The sequence below is a fragment of the Abramis brama genome (assembly GCF_963993115.1).
Source record: "Abramis brama genome assembly, chromosome: 25".
Taxonomy (NCBI): domain Eukaryota; kingdom Metazoa; phylum Chordata; class Actinopteri; order Cypriniformes; family Leuciscidae; genus Abramis; species Abramis brama.
Window position 1 is genome coordinate 14,197,635 of NC_139987.1, and position 23,019 is coordinate 14,220,653.

At 40.0% G+C, this 23,019-nt stretch overlaps 2 protein-coding genes across 3 annotated transcripts in view; one reads left to right on the forward strand and one right to left on the reverse strand.

The window, feature by feature from the left end:
- mcf2b (MCF.2 cell line derived transforming sequence b) lies at positions 1-20,211 on the reverse strand. 2 transcript variants are annotated; one of them, XM_084104070.1, is made up of 26 exons: positions 20,007-20,211; positions 18,013-18,132; positions 17,563-17,679; positions 17,134-17,283; positions 16,782-16,906; positions 16,372-16,486; positions 14,669-14,788; positions 14,239-14,430; positions 13,958-14,149; positions 13,647-13,818; positions 13,479-13,567; positions 13,291-13,376; positions 13,057-13,123; positions 11,548-11,663; positions 11,409-11,478; positions 10,188-10,280; positions 9,908-10,000; positions 9,695-9,820; positions 7,527-7,748; positions 7,043-7,135; positions 6,304-6,382; positions 6,151-6,202; positions 5,039-5,241; positions 4,692-4,801; positions 4,445-4,557; positions 1-1,462 (listed from the first exon to the last, which is right to left on the reverse strand). In XM_084104070.1, the coding sequence occupies exons 1-26, from the start codon at positions 20,127-20,129 to the stop codon at positions 1,246-1,248; spliced, it is 3,255 nt and encodes a 1,084-aa protein (XP_083960196.1). In that variant the 5' UTR covers positions 20,130-20,211; the 3' UTR covers positions 1-1,245. The 2 variants fall into 2 exon arrangements, with proteins under 2 accessions (XP_083960196.1, XP_083960197.1); XM_084104071.1 differs by lacking the exon at positions 20,007-20,211 and adding an exon at positions 19,069-19,481.
- The window catches only part of arr3a (arrestin 3a, retinal (X-arrestin)), a 14,115-nt gene continuing 8,255 nt past the window's right edge, over positions 17,160-23,019 (forward strand). The window contains exon 1 of the mRNA XM_084104073.1: positions 17,160-18,078. The gene's annotated coding sequence lies outside the window, so the exon portion shown is untranslated. The remainder of the gene's footprint in view (positions 18,079-23,019) is intronic.

The window sequence follows — 23,019 nt, forward strand, 5'->3', positions numbered from 1 at the left end:
GACAACACCAAAGTGTTTTAGAGAAAGAAAAAAATCAACTGCAGTACAGCACAGTATGCTCAAGTCTGATAAAAAGAATCAGTTTGTCTCTTTAAAGGGGTCATGACATGAGAAATTCGCCTTCCATCTTTTGAAATATAAGAGGTCTTTGTACCAGTAATACATCATGCAAGTTTCATAGTTTAAAACATCCTCCTCATTATAAACAAAGCATTTATTTAATTAAGCAAGACATTGACAAATAGTTATACATCATCACACCATGCCTACTGGCATTCAGTCACTTAAAGAGGAGATATAATGCCCTTTTCACAAGGAGCCACCCCTTTAAGGGCGTTTTCACACCTGAAAGTTCGCACCAAGGTCCGAACCAAAGGTCATGTTTTGATACATTGTATACATTTGGTTAGATTTGGTTTGGTTTCACATTGCAATTATGCGAGCGCACTAAAGAACTTTACATTACGTACTTGCGTCCTGTCGTCATCAACTATATGGGCTGCATCTTGACATTGATTGGTTTGTAAACGGACGTGCGTCTGACGTCAGCGTGTTGTCAAGTCGGCGGGTAATTTTGACAAGAATGAATGAGCAGACGCATATCGTTGCCACTATACTTTTATTATTATGGCATTACTCCCTGCAGTACCAACTATACTCGAGGCTAGTTCAAATGAACGTCCTCGTTGTGCAAACATTTTATCGTCGCCGGCAGGACGCAGGACAAATAAATATTCTTCTTCAGTTGTTTAGGCTACGCGGGAACCACCGGAACTTCCTGTAAATGGTCTGAAAGTCCGAACCATACAGAAAATGCTTTCACACTAGAAACGAACCAAACCATTGCTCAGTTTGATCCGGACCGAGACTACCTCTTTTCGTCGGACCAAATTTCGTCTGTTTGGTCCAGACCATGGTCCGGGGGAGGTTTCACACCTGTAATTTTGATTCGGACCAAACACTGAAAAGTCCGAAAATCCGGACCAAACAAGGTAGATGTGAAAGGGCCCTTAAACAGGTAATTTCAGAAAGAGGGTCAGAATGAAGGTTGAATATAATCGGTTTTCCACATATATATTTGTTTGTTTGTTTGTTTTTTGTTTTGTTTTTTTTGCCTAAAAACTTTATTAACATTAAAAGTGACCCTCAAAAAACATTACAATATTAAAATGTATGTCATGACCCCTTTAAAATAAAATATTCAACATATTTTAAATGAACGTTAATTTATGTATAAGCTGCATTTTAGAGTATAGTGTTAATGATAAAGGTACTGTTTCCAACATCAATAACACTTACACTAAGCAGGAGGAGACAAAAATCATTAGGCCTGAACAGTTCACTCACCACAAGTCCACTGCCCGACCTAATGGAGGGACTTCTGCCTGCATCTTCCAGCATTCTCAGAAGTGTATCCACAGGGAGTTTTCCTTCACCTCCACGAGTCAAATTCTTAACATGCCTGTGGGAATTACAGCATGTTAATTGTGTGATGCTTGTTGCGTAACTATTGATCCAGAATTATTTAATACGTTCCTCTCCTGAGGGCAATGAATCAAAGTTATATATTCCAGAAGATAATGCAAAATGATGTCAGCATTTTGGAGCCAAATAAATGGGAGTTAATAATTATTAAGTCTTAATTAAGTCTTAAGTAGGCAAGAACGTGTTGGTGGCGTTTTATGCACAATATATCAGTATGTGGTTGTGGTACCATATCGGTTAATGGAAGATATTAAAAGATTTTAATATATTATATATATATTGTACAATTTATGTATATAGACTGTTAAGTGTAATCTCAAAATGAATATCCATTTTATACTAATCATTATAATGGTGTGATGCCTAAATTCACAAGTAGCATTTAAAACTAAATGTAGTTTTTTATTTAGTTTTTATTTATTTAGACAAAATAGTATTTTAATATTGGCCATTTAATAGTTATAAACAATAACATGAAAATGATCAGACCATGGCTTATATTTTTGGTGCACTTAAAGTCACCATGAAATCAAAATGGACAATTCTTGTTGTTTTTTTGTTCTGTTTTTATGGATTATTACAGTATTTATTCTAAATTATTTATCCATGCACATCATTATTTTTTTTTAAATTCATGTGCCTCTGTAATTTTTTAACCAAATAACTTCCCTCCCTCTTGCAGCAACATCTCTTCTCTGATGATGCATAAGGGTGGGACAACCTGTCACTCACATGACATCACAGCAATAACAAACCACAACCAACCAGTCAATTCACGATGGACAGAATCAAGTCCCATTCTCTCTGCGTTGCTACATAGGGCAGATTTCCACCCAACTGGGCAGTTTTGTATTTGATTATGCGGGTAAAAATTGGTTTAGGCAGGAGGACAAAATCTGGGTTGGTGTTGATGTTGCGGCTAAGCCTGCACTTTTAGCCAATCAAGAGCAATAGCAGGCAGATGTGATGATTCATGAGTGACGGGGTTTTAGCTCAATAAGAGGTCAGATTTTGAACTTGTAGCTGTATATTCAAGTAATTGCTATTTCAAAGTTGCTTAAGTTGTAGCTAGCCTACAGTAAAGAGTGGGAGAGTGACCCTCTAAAAATATGGATTACACCTGTGGTGGGAGATGACTCGAAGGCTGTTCGTAAATATAACCATAACTCTGAGATAAATCGAATATGGGACTAGTTTTGTCCATCATCATGTGTACACTGGCCTGGCCAGGACATCTGCAACTTTTAAACTGTCTAGACTCGTAAGATTTAGATTTAAATCAATGATTAATACATTTTGACTGTTCAAAGCTCTGCTTTATGTTCTACACTTCAAGAGAGACGTACTGTAGTTCTTTTTGAAGTTAAAGCGGATCACAAAGGAAAGTGCATTAATATTATTGTTGTTAATTTTTTTAACAAAAAATGACACATTTCCGGCTTTTATGGTGCGTGCAGGGGTTAAAGTTTGTTAATTTCTTAATCCGTGTTCCTGTTGTATTGTTCTCCTGGCAGGGAAATTGATTCATTTTTATAATTTTATTTTGTCATCATTATTTAGTTTTCATGGAGGTAAATGGTCCTCATAAACCTTGGTTGCCATGACAATTGAATTATATCACATTCTTTTGGCTGTGAATATTTTTGCAGAGCTTTGGAGAGCTTTTGGGCTGGAAATTGTCAACCTTATCTGGCTAACTCTGACCTAAATTTTTTCTTGTTTGAGAAGATATACGATATTTCACTCAGATATAAGTCACAATAGGAAAGAAAAGACTAATCGTAACTTAAAGGGATACTCCACTTTTTTTGGAAATAGGTTCATTTTACAACTCCCCAGAGTTAAAGGAGAACTCTGGTCAATTTTAACATTGAGCTAATTTTTTTGTAAATTTGGAGTGCTGTCAATACAGAGAACAACGACAAAAATCGGTGTTGCCTACACCGTGTTATCCTCTTGTTAAAATTTGCACCCTGTTGACTTCAATGGGGCAAGTTTTAAACCTGCTTTTAGCCTCTTAACATCCTTGATGTGTCATACAAGTGCCCAGCCATGTTAGATGATTCCTTCAGAGTGAACACGGGTGAATCTGACTGCAGTAGATGTGAAAGATATGAATAAAAATGATGTTATTTCAGCCAGCGCAAATACCTGGAAAACAGGATGTAAATACAGGTATTTGCGCTGGCTGAAATAACATCATTTTTATTCATATCTTTCACATCTACTGCAGTCAGATTCACCGTGTTCACTCTGAAGGAATCACTCAAATGGCTGGGCACTTGTAATGACACATCAAGGATGTTAAGAGGCTAAAAGCAGGTTTAAAACTTGCCCCATTGAAGTCAACAGGGTGCAAATTTTAAAAAGAGGATAACACGGTGTAGGCAACACCGATTTTGTGAACACTCCAAATTTACAAAAAAATTTGCTCAATGTTAAAATTGACTGGAGTTCTCCTTTAAACAGTTGAGTCTTACCGTTTTCGAATCCATTCAGCCGAACTCCGGGTCTAGCGGTACCACTTTTAGCATAGCTTAGCATAGATCATTGAATCGGACAGGACCATTAGCATCTCTCTCAAAAAAATGACCAAAGAGTTTCGATATTTTTCCTATTTAAAACTTGACTCTTCTGTAGTTACATCGTGTCTTGATTATTACGCAGGAATGAGAGTATAGTTCCTAGCCATATCAGCCTAGAAAATCGCAACTTTACATTTTCCATCGGTCTTAGTACACGATGTAACTACAGAAGAGTCAAGTTTTAAATAGGAAAAATATCGAAACTCTTTGGTTATTTTTTTGAGTGGTACCGCCAGACCCGGAGATCGGCTGAATGGATTCGAAAACGGTAAGACTCAACTGTTTAACTCTGGGGGAGTTGTAAAATGAGCCTATTTCCAAAAAAAGTGGAGTATCCCTTTAAGGAAAAATTAAAAATGGAAAATGACTCTCACCAAAGCCCCATAGCACTCTCCTGCAGCACGTGAATGACATCACCACATTTGACGATAACGTCATCCTTGCCGCACTTTAAGTGATCCACCATTGCTCTATACCTTCCAGGAACCTAAAAAACATGCAAACCAGCATAAAACAAGGTTAAAGCAAATAATTTAGACAATATAAACCCCAAATCCTTCATTGTTGAAACCTGATTAAACAATTAAAAGTTCTGAGCGAGATCTTAAGGTCAAAGCTCACCAGCAGCACATCGTCTTCTTCATCAGAGTCGGAGATGTTTGAGATGTCAGTGGTCGTCCAGTCCTCCAGACCCTCACAGATGTCCACTGACTGAGAAGTCCCAGGCCAGCCTGCAACCCACAACCAGCCAAACCATAATGACATTCCCACCATATGGATTGTAAATCTTTCATGCATTGCAATTACGTGATTCAATTTCATGCATATAAATGTGCCACAATTTACATATTACATTAAAAATCCCATTCTAAAAACCCATTGAGTTCGATAGCATAGTCAATTTTTCTGCGTCTTATCAACCAGATTTAATTCCGATGAAAATGGCCTTCCCACGGCCTCTGACTCACTGCGACGGTTGTTGTGAAGGGGACGTGGACGTGGAGAAACGAGGACTGGGTCTGTCAGAACCGGACTCACGCGGCCTGAATCGGCCTCTTCTGAGCTGACGGACGCCCCCTGGAGCTTGCTGTGAGGAAGGACATCAAAACAACCTGAGCAGCCAGTGATCTGTGTGGAACTCCAGGGCATGCACACGGACATATGCCTCACACTGACCCCACCAACCGATGAACCGAACAGAAACAAGGGCATCAAAAGAACACAACAACAACCATCAAACGTCGTCACAAACAGGATATTCTTGAACAGGACTGCGGTCAGTTGCCTACATGTAAAAATAAATGGCAAGTAAACTCGGTTTTAATGGTGTGAGTGTAATTTCAAGTCAGTCAATTAAATTTCAGTAAATATTCAATAATAGCTGAGTTTACATGATATTGACTCCAATCCTGTTCCGTTGAACAACATGACATTCAAAGAAATTGTTTTGAAAAACCAAATATAAAGTACCATGTGCTGCAAATAACTTATTTATATAAATACACAATTATTATTTATTACAAATATACATTGCATTCACTTAGGGTGAAGTATATATATGTCACATCAAAAATTAATTCCAATTGTTACATCAAAATAATCAAAACTTGCACATTAGCCAATTAATTAGCCCATGACTAGACTAACATTACATTTAAACTAGATTTAGATGAATGAATAGGATTCAATGCTTCTTAGAACTTCAACTTCACGCTAAATGTTTGAAAATAGTTCATAATGCTTATTAAACAGTCATTTGCTAATAGCATTTTACATTTGGTTCTCCAAAGTCCAAGCCCAATGTTTCCATCGAGTAGTTTTCAAAAATGAGGAGATCAAGAGTGTTTTTCATGCCAGTATGATACAGATTACTATATCCATCATGCAAATGGGCTCAAACCAAACAGTATTTATGAAGGTGATGATAAATTATGAATTATGAAGATAAAACCTAAGTTTAAAGTGCTAAGTTTCAGATCCTTTCATATGCAAATGTTGATTTACACATTTTACATCCATGCTATAGAAGAGATTGCAAAAACGGGAATGTGAGGGGTTATGGGAATACAGTGAGGATCACCTGTCGCCCAAGGGTGGAAATAATGACTGCTCACTATCAGGGTGAGCATCACCTGAGAAAGAGAAAGGCAGAGTTTAACCCACCAAGCACGACTGATTTAATCAAGACCGATATTAACTGATATTAACAGAAACGAAGATGCGAAGTAGGAACCTTTGTCAATCTTTTGCTGATTGTTGAGAATTTTTCTAATCTCAGTGAGCCATGCAATCTTCACATCTACTGTTGAAGCCTGCAAAATAAAACAATTAGGCTACAAAATACAGATAATTTTTTTCCAACAAGCAAATGTTTTTCTTATTTAATATTTTTTTTTATTGTATTTTTATGTATTTAAAAAAAAATTATATACTGTATATATATGTATATATATATATATATATATATATATAATGTTATATTATTTATATATCTTTTCTGATTTTTTAATATAACATTTTAAATACTTTATTCTATTATTTATTTATTTTTAATTACAAGCTATATAATCATCACAACGATTTCAGTAATAAGTTAAACTAAACACATTATACATTTCTTTTCTTTCTTTTTTCCCTTTTATTAAAACCAATTTTTTTTTACTTATTTCCAGTTTTCAAATATCTTTTGAATCCCCTACTTTAAATGTGATTTCACGACTTCTGGAACGCAGTGTATATGAAATCTGAATAAAAAATGGCTAATTAGTTCTTCTGAAGTACAGTATATCTAAAAACCCACATACAGTATTATTTAGTTCTGCAAGTTCTACAAACAAATTTGCGTTCAGGACTTGACATTAACATTCACTGTGAGGAGGTATTGAGGAGGCGTTAATAAGTGATGACAGAGGCCCTTGTAACTTTTTATCCATTGCATTCTGTGGAGTTTTAACCTTGATAAAATGACTCACCTGAACAACATACACCTCCTCTTTTCCGTTGTACCAGATTTCAAACTTCTTTACATCCCCTTTGACGTTTTCTGTGATACCAACAGCACTCATCTGCAAATGAAACAGAGGAGTCAAAGACCTCACTTGGAAATTCAGTAATGCAGTATTTTAATAACCTTGTGGGTTTTTAAACTGCCAATGAAATTTGAGTTAAGCCTAAAATCCCTTTCATAAAAATATTTTTGAGCACACTTAAAATAGGGCTGGAATAAACAAACAGGTGCTTAACTTCAACATCAGTGTAACTGATTGTGCTCAAAAATTGGTTTAAGTGTAGAAAGTAGGTCAAAGTTGGCTGGTTAGCTGCATGGTGGATGTTGTAACTGCACCATCTGGCTGCCAAAATCATCTTTCTACATTGATGGTCATTCAAAAGTAGTCATGCATTCTGACCAATTAAATATTTAAATGCCAAATAGGTTGGTCTCTCACTCTCTCTCACCATCAGGCAGTGTTTGAAGCTGTACGAGGCTGTCCGATCATGTGCCTCTCCACTCTCCTCTCTCTTCTTGCAGAAAAGCAGAGCTCTTTCATGAAGGAATAGATGCCTTTGCATGGGTTTAAAGCGAGCTATGTCCTTCATGCGCGTTGGGCCTTTCCTATGGTTGATCCAGACGTTGAAGGAGCCCTGCATAAGGACGCGTCCCAGGTCACTCAATTCACCCTGGATTCAAAGAACACATAAAAGACAAATGAGGGAATGCAAATAGAAACACGTTTGAAAGTTAATTACAGGCCATATTCTAATAACAAAAACATATTGCATCAACTGTCAGTCACGATAACATTAAACATTAAAATGCCCCATTATGCTTTTTCGAATACCTTTCATGGTGAATCTAAAAGGTCTGAAAGTTTCAACGATCAAAACGCACGATAAATTGAGTTATTGTCTCCCAACAGAAAGAACCGATTCTGAACTGCCTGAAATGAGTCGTCAGGAATTCCAGTCTTAAAACTTCCTGCCTGAACCTACGTAGGTTTGTAACAACTGAGCATAATGCCAGCATGTTGTCTACAATGGCTGTCTGCGAACAACGTCTACTTTGACCCGACCTCAAACACTAGTTGTAGCAGAGGCCTGAAAGTGTTTGGTTTGGGTTGTTGACATTTCGTGAAGACACTGCTTTCTGCACTGTGAGTGCTAATCCACTTTGCATGCACTTCCAAAGGATGAGACTGTTACAGTAAAACCGACAGCATCGTTACTGTTTCTATCACTGAGTATGCAGTGCTGAGGAAGACTCCGGAGCTGAAATTCATATATGGTAATGGACGTTTCGTTTCTGACACGCGCTTTAAAGGGATACTTCACCTCTGGAAAGATGAATGTGTATTTAAAATGGGTCATTTATGCAGAATTATTTTTGAATTTGGAGCTTTCTAGACTGAGAAAAGCCAGAAAATGTATTTTTGGCTTATGTGGATGAAAGACAACAACTCCCAGAATGCACTTGCTTCGCTGCCCTAGGAGGCCACTCCCAAGCCACACCTACCAGTTAGAGAGCAGTTAAACAACAAAGCTAAGCTACTAGTGAGTCTCCGTGACAAGTCTGCCCGGGATTTCGAGATCGCCCAAAATGTCCGGGATTCGGATTTTGCGTTCTACAGTCGCCATTCATTATGTTTACTGTGGCGAGCAGGACGAGGCTAGGGCCGCGGGAGAACGGCGCGAAGCCGGTGGCGTGGTTACTGATGAGCTACACCTGTGAGACGCACCGGTCTCGTATCTCTCACGGAGGAGCGAGGAATTTTCTTAGCAATGTTAAAACGCACATCAACCGACATCACTCGTTTAGCGTTCATGTAAACACTACATTCAGATTCACCAATCGGAATGAATTCAGTTAGATTGAAACAAAAGGTGTGCATGTAAACAATGAATGGCGACTGCAGAAAGCAAAAGCCGAATCCCGGACATTTTGGACGATCTTGACGGGCGGACATGTCCGGGAAAAAGAGGATGGTAACCCCTACTACTCAGCTTTCTCCTACTACTCGGCTTTCTCCACAGAACAAGAGCCTGCTAGCTTAGCTTCCAAAAAAAGATGTCTGACACTATGTGTACATTCTGTGAGTGAGATCCCACCCTCTATGGGCGGGTTGAAAACATGCGGGACAGCCCCTTCTACTGGCTGTAGTCTTTAGCCTCTGGCCAAAAAATCCTCAGATGACGCAAAATGACGATTTTTGCATCATCGGAGGATTGTTTCCAGACAAAAAATACATAAATCTCTCGTCTCAGGGGGATATGAGGGTGGAAAGCACGGTAATTCGAAAATACTGTACTACAGGTTTTCTACTAATACAAAGCTTAATGCTAAATCCTGAAGTATCCCTTTAAGCGGAAGACCAATCACAACAGACTGAGCCATCTGACCAATCAGAGGCTGAGCAGAGTAGGCTCACAGAAAGGCAGGGAGTACAAAGACAGAATCCTTGATCAAACCGTTTCAGACACTGTGAGAAAAAGGTGATGCTGTTTTTTGACCTTGGATGCATGTAAACATATTGTTGGAGACCTTCAAAACAAAATTAGGAACCTTTAAAATAGCATAATAGGCACACTATAATAATACGCCTTTCTCCATTCTCATTTGTTGGCCACACCTCATAACCTGTGATGGCAATTTGATGCATGGAGTCATTGACGGACTTGAGGAGATCCAGCATGGCATTTAGCGCCCCCTGCAGCTCAGATGCATACTGTGAGTTAGAGCTGTGCTTTAGTAGTTCCTAATCAAAGAGAAAGGAAGCACTTAGTGAAAATACTGGGGGAAATGTGGAATTTTGGATTTGGTTTGTTTTGGTTTGGTTAAGCACCTTCAGAAGAAGCTGATACTTGGTTAAACGTTGAACAGGTTTCAGCAAATATGAGTCCAGCCCTAGTTTATGATCCAGCTTCCTTTTGCACTCCTAAATAAGAAAACAGAAAATAAAATTAGTAAAATAAAAGATTTAAAATTCATAACAGGATATAAACCATCCCACTAATTACTATCCATGCCTATAGATATATGTGAGTGCTGTTTATTGTAATAATTTTAATCAATTGTTATGGAATGGTTGTGTGCATTCCAAAAAAAAATATCCATATCAATACCTGGATGAAGACTGAATCAGAACACTGCCTCCAGAGGGCATCTGAGCGAGGTTTGTTATGGCAGTAGCGCTCGTAGACCTGAAAATTTTCTTTCTGCAAAAAAAAACATTACAAGAGAACTGATATAGGGTATAGACAACGCATTCTCATCCTTGGGCGTCATATACTGACGCTTTTGACATTACGTCGACATCGAACGCACATGGCACCCTTTAGCGTCAATATGACACGCACAGAGCTTTGTTCGGTTATGGGTAGGTTTAGGTCTAGTGTAGGGTTAGGGTTAGACCACTAGGAGGCGCCTTCTGGCCCATTTCTATCTGCGTCTCATATTGACGCTAAAGGGTGCCATGTGCGTTCGATGTCGACGAAATGTCAAAAGCGTCAATATATGACGCCCTAGGATGAGAACGGGCTGACTCAGTGGTTCCTATACTACTTTTCTAAGGCGTCACTACTGAATCTTCAGCACCGCAGCAGAATAAATCATATTTACCTGAATTGTGAATGTGAGTTCACAGTCTATTGAATGAGATGCAATAAAAGGCAGTGTACCAAAAATTGATGGCAAAAAATGTCTTTCTGTTGAGATGTCATCAGAGCCTGCATGCAAAAACAATGTCCAACGTGACCAGTCTAGTCACGAACAAACAATTTGCGAACCAATGATTCTTACGAGTCGGTTCTTTTTAGTGAATCAAAGATATACAGCATGACTGTATGTGTTTTGTGTCAGTATCATTACTGACCAATTGTTCATACTTTATGATATGTCATTAAAGATACATAGATTTATAGACAGATTTGTTGAATTATATTTACAGTGTGTGTGTGTGTGTGTGTGTGTAGTCTAATGCCTCCATGTATTTGATCAAAGTACAGTAAAAACAGTAATCAGTAATATTGTGAAATAACATTGTAATATTGTTACAATTTTAAGTTTTTAATAAAAGTTTCAATATATTTCAAAATGTAATTTATTCCTGTGATGTTCAGCATCATAACTCCAGTCTTCGGTGTCACAAGACCCTTCAGAAATCATTCTAATATGCTGATTTGTTGCTCAAGAAATCTTTCTTATTATTATCAATGTTGCACTGCTTAATATTTTTGTGAAAAATGTGATACTTTTTTCTTCAGGATTCTTTGATGAATAGAAATGTCAAAGAAAAAGCATTTAGTTGAAATGCCTTTACATAGGTATGACACAGAATTTCTCACCCTTTCCAGAAAGCGTGCTCCCACTCTCTCTGGGGACTCTAAGCAGCTCTCGAGATCCTGCAGGAATATCCTGCACAACAAAGACAGGGTCAGCATGAATGTGTGTTTATTTATCCATGTGTGTGGGCATATTTCTCACCTGCTGTGGAATTTATAGATCTCAGGCAGATTTCCAAACAGCTCTTCTTTCTTGTTTCGCAGTACAGATGGCAGTATATTAGAGAGAGATGGGTTATCCATCTCCGCCCTATAACCCTTTCACCCAGGAACAGGAAAAAAATTATGACTTTCAAATAATAATTTATTAGCTCGTGAAGGTGAAATTTAGAATCTATTGCTGCTTAAAGGTATATCTAATGAGTGATTATAATCAAGGTAGTTTTCCTTCTAAATGACTTCTCTAGGCTTGTGAGATTTTACTTTGTTATAAAAGTTACCAGTGTGATTGCTGAAATGTTCTTTTCATGTATTCTCTAATGTCTGTATTAAATATCTGAGAGGTGACTGAAGCTGATGTCAGGAATGCAGTGCTTGCACATTTAGCCCGGCTTCCAGAAATGAAATATGGAAAGATGTTTTGTTTGAGAAAGGTCTTTAACATGTCAATACATACATCTGTTTTCTAGGGTACCCTGACAACTATGGTCATTGAAGTCTATAGTTTAAGGGATCATTTCTCAGTTAAAGCCTTACTTTCCAGTTATATTAAAGTGTCCTCTCTTTGAGAGAAATAACGTATTATCTTGATGTTTTGAGACTACTCTCCTGTTTATAGTTAGAGCCTGGCCAAATCCAGCCTTGGAAAAGATGTGTGTCGGTGCGTATGTTAGTCTTTTTGATAACAGGTTAAGGAACCACTGGCATTATTGGAGATTGACTGAGTTGTTGTTCTGGACATGCTGGCGCCCAGCAACCCAAATCTGCAACCTGGGAGGTCACAACATGCCTAACTTCAGGGTCCGAGTGTCAGCTGCATAATACATGGAGATATACCTCAGTCTATCTGTATATGTGTGGAAAATTACTATGTTTATCTATTTCTTGGCCAATCAGAATCATTCAACCTGAAGCAAGGACGTATCACAGCAGTTATACCCTTCACCAAGGTCTAAGCTATACTGTAGATTAGACCTTGGTGAAGGGTATAACTGCTGTGATCTTTGTAACTGTAAGCGAGGCGGCCTACGTACTCCATTGAGTCTTGAAGCTGACTTCTGCTGATAAAACTGCAAACTATCTTCAGTAAAACGTTTCTTCAATTTATTATAATTCTGACTCTTGTCTTAATTAATAATTTTTGGTTCTGGGTCTTTGACTGTAAATCCCCTTACACTCTAATAGTACACTTGTCATTTCTGTTGCACCCTTAATCATTGTGCCAAGTGATCAGAGCCATCACAGTTTACTTTCTTTTTATATGGCAGTCTCTACCAATGGTTGTACAGAAAACATCAGAAAAACGTGCATGTACAGTACGTGACCCGGCTCTGACTCACCGTGACACTATAAACTACAGTGTGAAAGGAAAGATTTGAATTCAAAATGATTGCATCCAAAGATCATCAACTATCACAGCTGTTAGGTAAATGGGATGTGGGAGAACAAAACACAGACCAATTATTTAAAGGTGATTTGGTCAAGACATTACCAGCAAAACAGACAGCAGCTCCTCCACGTAGATTCTCTCCGTCTCAATCAGCTCCTTCATTACGTGACTGTAGAGGCGAGGGATGCATGGGCAGTAACAAAGGAGAGAGGGGAAGAAAGAGATGAGGACAGAAAGGGAAAGAGACTGGTGAGAGACAGACAAAAAGAGGAGCTTCAGAAGGAATTCATGATTCGTGAACATATATTTTTGTCAAGATATTGCATAAATGCTCACCGTTTGTGCTGGTCAGGGTTCTCAACTCCATCGGGGCCGTAGGACAGACAGCTGCGGTTCTCCTCGTAGTCGTGCATCACCTCTATCTACAGTACAAGAACCAGGAAAAAGTTCCTAAAGCTGTCAGCAACGAGTAGAACCGGTGCGCTTTGTATGATTTTGAGATGAACAAGGATGGTCAGCCAAACCTTCTTTGTGCTGGGACCTTTCCGTGAGGCCCTTTTACCAGGGAGTGCAAGATCAAAAGAAAACCTTAAACTGGAGTTCACATCAAAACCTTAGAAAGATACAGGATACAGTCAGACCGATGGCAATTGTTCACCATGAGCAAATGCAGTTGAAATAGATAAACATACTGTGTTTAGGAGAGAACAGAGGGGATTTGCAGCGTGGCGAATTCTCAGGCCTTGGAGCGACCAGCTGGATGGGTCTGACCTGAATATCAGCCAGTTTTCTCAGACAAGCCTGTCTGCTCTGGATCATTCCCTGTACTGTTGATACCTTCTCTGTGACAGCCTCTATCTGAGACTAGCATGAAAGCAAAAGGGGGTGAACTTAAAATAGGCACTTGATCAATAGAAAATTATTAAGGACATACTGTAGAAAAAGAGGGACATTTTCACTACTGGTCTCAAAGGGTATATTTGTGCACTATGTGTGTCAGTACCTGCAGCTGTGGTGTGAGTATTGCCTCAAACTCCAGACTGAGGAAGCCCGGGTTAGACTGCAGGACTGAGGGCGCTGTCTCCATCAGTTTCTCAATATCCCGCAGGGCTACCTGCGCCCCCTCTTTGGACTGAAACTTATCCAGCAGCTGGTTAGCCATCAAATAGGCCCCCTCATCACACCAACGCACAGTCTGCCCATACAGAGATATGCAAAGTCTGTATGTGCTTTACATAAAGTGCATATACAGTATTCCAAGGTTCTTGCATTTGCATTTAATACCTCCTCCAACCGCAACAGCAGGTCCCGTATGCGTGTGAGAGATGCCCGCTTGGCACGCAGAGCTGTTGTGAGAGTGTCACAGTGATGCCTCAGTTCATTGCAGCGCTGAACTATTAGGGCAAGAGCGTAGTGATGACTTGTTGCAAGCTGGTGCCCATGTAGAATAATAATCTGAGCACGGCCCATTTCATCCTGCAAGAACAACAGAGCTACTAATCAAACACTTGTGTATATCAGTTAAAATACAGGTCAAAAGATGTTTCACCTTATCAGCTCTCAACATCAGCATCAGTCAACATTTGTGGTGTGCAATGCATTTAAACTGAAGCACAGTCTCAAAAAGGTTTCTTTTCATTTTCTATGAATGATTACTAGTAAAAAAGAAAAAGAAAAGAAGAGGTCAAATATTTTAATCATTAAAATTTTAAACCTCTGCTGAGGTCTCCAGCATCTCAAGGTCTTTGAGCAGCAGCTCCGTCTGGGCCACTGTTGTCCCCACAGATGCAATTGCTTTCTCCTGCGTACTGAGTTTCTCCAGAATGGCCTCCATCTATGCACAAAGAAAAAATAATTATTTTCAAAAATGCATTTAAGATCAATATTTCATATTGCATTCATTCAAGATTTTCACAAAAGGATTTTCGGCATTGGTATAATTACAAAAGATGTTTTAATGGATTTTTTCCCACAGCTGTTAAAGGGGACCTATTATGCCCTTTTTACAATATGTAATATAAGTCTCAGTTGTCCCCAGAATGTGTCTGTGAAGTTTCAGCTCAAACTACCCCACAGATCATTTATTATACCATGTGGTAAATATTTTTGGAGGAAGGAAAAACATGCTGTTTTCGTACATGTATCTTTAAATGCAAATGAGCTGCAGAAGAAGAGGGCGGAGCCTGTATAACTCTTGCCTCAATACTCTGCCAAAAGCTAAAACATCTGTTTGCTTTTGATTATCATCTCTATCACGGTCACCCTCAAAGACATTGCAGTTCTTCATCATCATGACAGTTTATTATCTGAATGCGTTTTAAAGCCATCTCAGTCTAAACTTCTGATATATGTTTTTCTGAGTGCACACATCCGAAGCACGAGCACAGACAGCTGGATGTCTGACGATGAGTATTAAAGGGGTGCTATAATGCCCCTTTTTACAATATGTAAAATAAGTCTCTGTTGTCCCCAGAGGGTGTAAGTGAAATTTTAGCTCAAAATACCCCACAGATAATTTTTTACAGCATGTTAAAATTGTCCCTTTTTGAGGGTCAGTAAAAACGCGTCGTTTCGTGTGTGTCCCTTTAAATGCAAATGAGCTGCTGCTCCTGGCACAGAGGGCGGAGCTTCAAAATCTCATGTGTGTTAGCAGCTCCGATTACCTCACGCAGACAAGCACTAAAATGTCAGAAACTGTTCTGCCTTTTATGTTCAAACCGGAGTCGGGCAATGATGGAGAGACTCAAGAAGAAGTGACAACATGTAGAATGCAACAGGGCGTTTCTGAATGGTTAGTTGATGAATTTATGTTGCTGATGTGGAGTTAACTATCTTAAAGTCTTTAGTTAGCATATTCTGTCATGATAATCTATAAATCGCTTGTGTGGGAACTGTTGTAAGATGCATACAGATTGACATGCTAACCCACTAACCCAGAAGGAATGTCATGTTGTTTATGCTCAAACAGCAACATTACACACTATCCAATGCTGCAAACAGAAAGTGGATAATTTAAGACTAACCGATTCAGTAGAATGAATCAGACTTTCCATTGCTGCAAATGAGAAAGTAGACCATTTCAGACAAACCGATTTACTAGAATGACTTCCAGCCCATCTTATGAAAGCAGCAAGTACACTGACTTTAGGACCAACAGAATCACTAACTTTCACTAACAGTAACTTTCCAGCGTTACATACAGTATGATAGAGAGAGCCGAAAGATTGTGTTAAACCTCAGCTCTCAGTAGCAGACTTGATCTAAGCATGCGAAGTACAATGACATCCAAAACAGCGATGTAGCATTTGGTTGTGCTTTACCGTGAATAGTTGAAAAAGCTTGTTACTACAAAAGCAGTGTTGTTAAAGTAGTTAAGTTAGTACACTTTTAGCTCATTACTCCAACACTGGTCTGTACCTCATGGAAGCTCAGCTCGTATTGGAGGAGTTGAAGGTATTGTTGAAGCTTTAGGTGGTGCTTCTCAAAAAAGCCATCAAAAGCCATTTCCATGTCCCGTAACTGTGCAACAAGCCTGCAATAAACAAATTGAACATGATGATTTTTTACACAAAGAGCCTACCTGAATTTTACACAAAGAGCCTAAGCTGAAGTTCATTTTGATGATTGGCACAAAAATGCATTGTGAACTAGAGGAAGTTGAATGTGCCAATACTAGGAGGATAAAAATTAAAAGAGGCAATAAAGACTGCATGATTTTGATTACCCGAAAAACATAAAGACTCCTTAGAGAGTTATTCAGCAACCCGAAAGAGCTGACAATGATTTACTTACTCTGCTGGTGGTGAGTAATACTGTATGAAGGCTACCTCTGCACTCTTTCTTTGTCTTGGCTGATGTCTCTGTCTTCTGCTGCAGCACCTTCCATTGCTTTTGAGGCCTCGAGGTTTGAGAGCAGCTGACGTCCATCCCTCATAACTGACCTAATGTTATCCTGTAGTAGTTTTCAAATCATATGTCTTATTCACCCATAACTTAAATAATTATTATTATTTTTTCCATTATTAAAGCTTTTTTATGTATTAGCAAACACATTTCCCCAGTCATTGTGTTTTATATTTAATATATTTCCCAATTCTGAAACCACATTGAAAGTCTGGGATTCACCCCACTGTTTATGTGCACAATAGGCCCACTCAATTGTGAGACTCATCTCCATACCTTCATCTGTCTGTATTTGTCAGTGTGTGATCTGAGTAGGTACTCAATGCCACTGGCTTCATCAGGCAGCTCAATCTCAGACAGCTCTGTGCCGAATGTCTGCAATAGTTGAGCGATCTCCTTCACTGTCACTGCAAAACTCTCTATGGCCTGGAGGAGGCAGCACAGACAGAAATATGCATTACTCAGCAGTTATTGCAAACACAGTTCAAAGCCTCCTTATCTAAAATTAGATATAAATATATTTATAGTTGCAAATCTAAATGAATTAATAGGAAGTAAACAGATATCCTTTAATAAGTGATTTATTTCTCTTATCAGCATTAAATAATGACACATACTATGCAATTTTGCAATTTAATTCCATTTTATGAGCATGTAATGGCATTTCTTGTTACAGCATTCCTTTCTTGAAATCAGAAAGCTTACCGTTCGCAGAACTATCCAGTCACTATGGCATTGCTCCAGGTTACCACCAAACTCAGTATTCAGCTGATTTTCATCAATGAAGCGAAGCAGGTCTGACAAGGAGCTCATCATAATCATCTGAATAATGCAGAAAATAGCTAGGGAATTAATTAAGCACATTATATTTAATGAAAATTAAGTTAAATACGATTAATAATCCATTTGTTAAGCAGACTAACCTTGTAAGGGTGGAATGGCCTTTTAACAGCCTTGTTAAATAAAGATTGAATAAAAATAGATGCAAATGTTTTCCCACATAATGAGTGGGGATTAAAACAAATGACTGGTCTCAATATTATAGTTACAACTTGATGTTTGTTTTACTATTCAAGACTTCAGGTATGCATCTCATCACTATACATAAAAAAACCCTATTGTTTTGTACCACAGAGGATTCTCATCAGCTCTTACCGGCATCTTGAGCGCAAAGTCGTCCTGACTGAAGCGGAAACCGAGGTCTGTTCCAGTGGTCTGAAGGTGGGTTTTGGGCCTCAGCACTAGAACTAAATGCAAATGTCCAGGGAATGACATCTGAAGAAGAGATGTGATATTTCAGCAATTTCAGTACATGTTCAACATCTTTCACATAATTCAGGATGATTTAAAGAGTAATAATATGGTAATATAATCATAAACAGCAATGTGGGTGCTTGTATATCATCTTCCCACTTCTAATGTGTTCATAGATGTATAGAAATCTAGGTCAGACACCCACATGTCCCCGTGGATGCACATATTTAAATTGTAATTAAGTAATCACATTAAAGTTACAGTAATATCAAGAACAGAGCTCAATTTAGAATTCAAATGTGTTTTTTTAAAGCCTTTACAAAGCAAAAAAATGTGAAACAATTGCTTTTTGTAACACATTTCTTGCTGATTAAAGCAGGAAATTCAGTCTGACTACAAGCAACTATGCACTTTTTTCAGTCAGTGGAAATCCAAGGCTGAATTTGTTGACTGTTACCCTACTAATGCTGACAAGAAAGTGTAGGCTGTCTGTCTTCTCCCTTTTTGACAGACTGATGGTCAATAAACTTAATCAGAGACACTCACACTTTTCACTCAAATTGCTGTGCTAGACTCCAGTAAACATCAGAGGATAAAATGTACACTTATGGTGCATATGTTAACAATGTTGCAATAAAACATATGCACAGCCAAAAAAGTCTATAATGTAGCCTATTATTATTGCGTTAGTCATAATCCACACATGGAGTTAAAAGCGTGGTCAGGTGTTTAAAAACGTGGCGATCATTGCACATAACTATTCAAATGTAAAACAAACAAATGCTGACTGCAATAATGATCACAGTAGGCTAATAACTAACAGTTAACATTACAAACGCGCGCGTGATCTAATTTATAGTTTCTATATAAATCATAGGACTCCCACCCAGCGCCCGCATAGCGTGTGTCAGTTCTGCAGTAAAAACCCGGTCCAAAACAGAGAAGAATCCATCTTACCGCAGCCCTCTGGATCCGGGGCAGTCCCCTGAGTGGATTAGCCTCCGCCATTGTTTCTAATTTGCCCGTTTCGTGGGGATGTAGACCCACTTCTTAGCCTCACAACTTCCCTCCCTCCATCACTTTGTCTGCGGGACTGTGAGCAGCAGCAGAAGCAGCGAGCAGTCGCAGAGCGGATGCTGCAGTGGCGACGACACCTTGACCGCACTTATCTGCTCATTACTGTCACACCTATAAAACGACACTCTTACGCGTAACAAAGTCTATCCATGAAACCACATTTTTGTGTGATTTACTCGAATCAGACCAGATTGGATTATATTGCAAGTGTTATAGATGGTGAGGGACACGAGTTATCAAATCCAGCACCATGGACAGAGGTCGAGCACTCGGCCAAATACCTTCTTCCCACCTAACACCTCATCATTACCTCACTCACAAACGATAATTATAAAAATATAGGCCTGTTTTAAAAATGTGATACAAAAATTATAAATAAATTATAAAAATAAATTATGAATACTGTATGTGTGTGATATGATGTTACATTTATAATAAATTAATAAATATAGAATAAATATAAATGATAAAATTAATAAAAATATAAGAAATGAATCAATTACACATTTAACATAATTTTTAAATGAACTGATTTTATCTTATTTGGTTAAAATCCCATTTAATATGACTAAATCAACCTAATTATAGTAGTAATAAAACATATTCATGGTTTAGATGTCCATAATATACAGTACCAGTCAAAAGTTTGGAAACATAAAAAAAAAAAAAAATTCAAAGCCTCTCATGCCCACCAAGGCTGCATTTATTTGATCAAAAACAGTAATATTACAAAATATTACTGAAAATGAAAACAACAGATTTCTATACAAATAAATGTGAATATTTTAATATATTTTAAAATGTAATTTATTACAGACCCGTAAGTCCGTGGTGCAGGCAGAGCAACGTCTGACCAAGGCAGAGCAAACCAGGAAACACAGGCAGGCAGACAGGCAAACAGGGAAACCAAAACAAAACATACATGTTACTGTCACATACATGTTACCTGTTTTGCCTACTCCGTTACTGATTATCTCCTTGTTTGATTCTACAGTTATATATAAGATAATTATAGTTATAGTTACATGTAACCAGCTTACCCCAAGCCAAAGCAAACTGCCCAGTCCATCCCAGAGCCAGGAGCGGAACACTATACCTGATAGATATATGGTCCACGGATCCACTTCCATTTTTAATGTTTTAGATAGAAATTAGAGTGAGAAGTGTGAATGTCTCTGATGAGGTTGATAACCATATAGCCATTAAAATGGAGAAGACAGAAAGCCATACAATACACTAACTTGTACATTAGAAAGTGCTGGCAGTCATTAAAATTAAGGACAGGCCTATAAAGTTTGACCTTAGTAAATGTTAAGGATCCCAAAGATCTGGATGGTGCTCAGCATGTTCCTGGCATGTTCCATGGCTTTATTGCCACTGTGGTTAAGCTTTTAAATCTTTGTTCTGGGACTTTCAGGCAGTGAACAAGGCAGTGGCGCCCGCTCGTGAACTCTGTCTGCCCTTTCAAGGCCAAGGAGCCCGAATCTGAACTCTCAGTCGGCCCTGTTATGGCCAAGGACGCCATCCATAAACTCTTTGCTTGTCCACTATCTGCCAAGAAGGCTGTTCTTGAACTATTTGCCTAGTCACGACCAAGGAGACTGATTATGGACTATCTATCTGTTACGGCCATTGAGGCCATCAATAATCTCTCTGTGCTTTGTTTCAGTGTTGCCGTAGTATCCAGCACTGACAGTACCGTCATGGTTCCAGGCTCCAACATGGTCTTTAGAACAGCCATGGGGGAATTCTTCAGTCCCACCTTAGGGGACTCCTTCAGTCCCACCTTAGGGGACTTAGGGGACTGCTCCACCTCCGTGAAGCGCTCTGAGAATCCCTTCACCGCAGGACTGAAGACGCCGGTGTTGGAGATTGGGGCGTCGAGAAAAGCGGTTCTGTTCGCATCCTTAATCTCTGTCAAGTTCAGCTAGAGGTGGTGCTCCAGCACAACCAAACTGGCCATACCTCTTCCGATCGACTGGGCGGTGGCTTTGGTGGCACGCAGGGCTAAGTCAGTGGCCTCAAGTCCCCAAAGGCCTCAGGGTCCGGGCCAGCCTCGTCCATAGAGCGGAGGAGCTTGGCCTGAAACACCTGGTGGATTGCCATGGTGTGCAAAGCCGATGCAGCCTGGCCGGCGGCGGTGTAAGCGCGACCGGCGAGGGCTGATGTCGTTCGGCTTGGATGGGTGGGCCGTCTTGATTCTCCATCCGCTAGAGGTGGGCGGGCAGAGATGCGCTGCCACAGCTTCCTCTAGGGGGGGAAACGTGTTGTACCCCTTCTCTTGCGGAAGTTGATGTCTTCAGGTGAGCCGAGTAAGGGGCGCGCCATGATCTGGTCAGCTCATCGTGTACCTCGGGGAAGCAGGGTGCTGGTCTCTGACGAGGGGTCTGCTGACGCCCCAGCAGAAACCATCCGTCGAGACGGCTTCTGGTGGGCTCCTGAGGCGGGGATCTCTCAATGTCGAGGCCTTTGACAGCTTTGGTGAGGATGCGAATGAGTTCAGCGTCCGCACTCGCTCTAGCGCCGTCTCCGCTGGCTTGAGTTTGAGAGGCGGGGTCAACCGTCGAGACCGGTCAGTCGTCTGCCTCAGATGCAGCCAGGGAAAGGCTGTCATCGCCTTCTTCCTGTGATGCGCTGAACGAGACGAGTCCTGCCGCTTGAAAGGAGGGGCATAGATGCATCTGCGAAAACAGCACTGGTGAGGGGGTTTCGCAAGAAGAGAGCGAGGCATGCGGGGACTGGGCCGGCATGGGCTCGCTCAGTTCAGGTATCCTTTGACCCCGTTGCTTCTTCCGTTGTGGCTCGAGGGGGGCTGGAAGCGGGTGAGCGCGAGGGGCAGGTCGCCGTCCAAAAGTAGAGCTAACCGCGAGCGCAGGATGGAAATGGGCAAGCTCTCGCAGTGCGGGCAGCCATCCTTGTTGAGTGCAGTCTCTGCGTGGGCAAGTCCCAGGCATGGGGCGCACTCGTTGTGTCCGTCAGTTTTATGCAGAGGGGCTCTGCACAAAGTGCAATCAGAGCGCGGCATTTGTAACAACGGCGTGAAATTTGCTCTTTTTCTCAAAGTGTCGCGGCAGTGAACACACAGATTTTTAGAAATAGGATATGGCTTATTTTCGCCGGGAGGCCGCAGGTTAACAGCGATTCAGGGGAAGGTGGCGTTGAGTTGAAGGTGCCACGTCCGCTGATGAGGTCGCTCTTTCCGCTGCAGGGGCTCGTCGACGGCGAAGGCTCGAAGATCAGCGAAGAAGGTGTTCGCTGAAGAAGATTAAATCTGATTCTATGGCGAATTGGTCCGCTTATACAGGCATAAGCCACGCCCATTCTGGTGGGTTCTGAAACGACCCAACTGGTTTGCGCGTCTCAGCCGCCTCGCCATAGGTTCGTGCAGTTGCTGCAACACAGCCAATGAGCGAGCTAGATGCCCTGCTCTGTGCAGCTGCACTGCATTTTAAAATAATGGCTTCAGTATTCTTGAGAAAAAGGAGTTTTCCCACTGCGTATAGCTACGCAATACAAAGTGGATGTTCTTGAAAGGGAACAGTTTGTTCACTGAATGTCCATAACAAAGATTAAAAAGCTTAATCACAATGGAAGTCATGCTGAAAACATGCCAGGAAAGTGCTGAGCGCCATCCAGATTTTTGGGATCTTTGGACATTTACAAAAGGTCAGGCCGGAGTTCATAGGTCTTTACTTCATTTGAGTGACATTGGTTTTGTCACAGAGAACTGCGAGCACTTTCTAATAAAGAGGGAATCCATCATGTGTGCTCAGTCGACACAATCCCATTATGGACAAAGTGGGAGTGTAGACAGATTAAGAGAGATTAAAC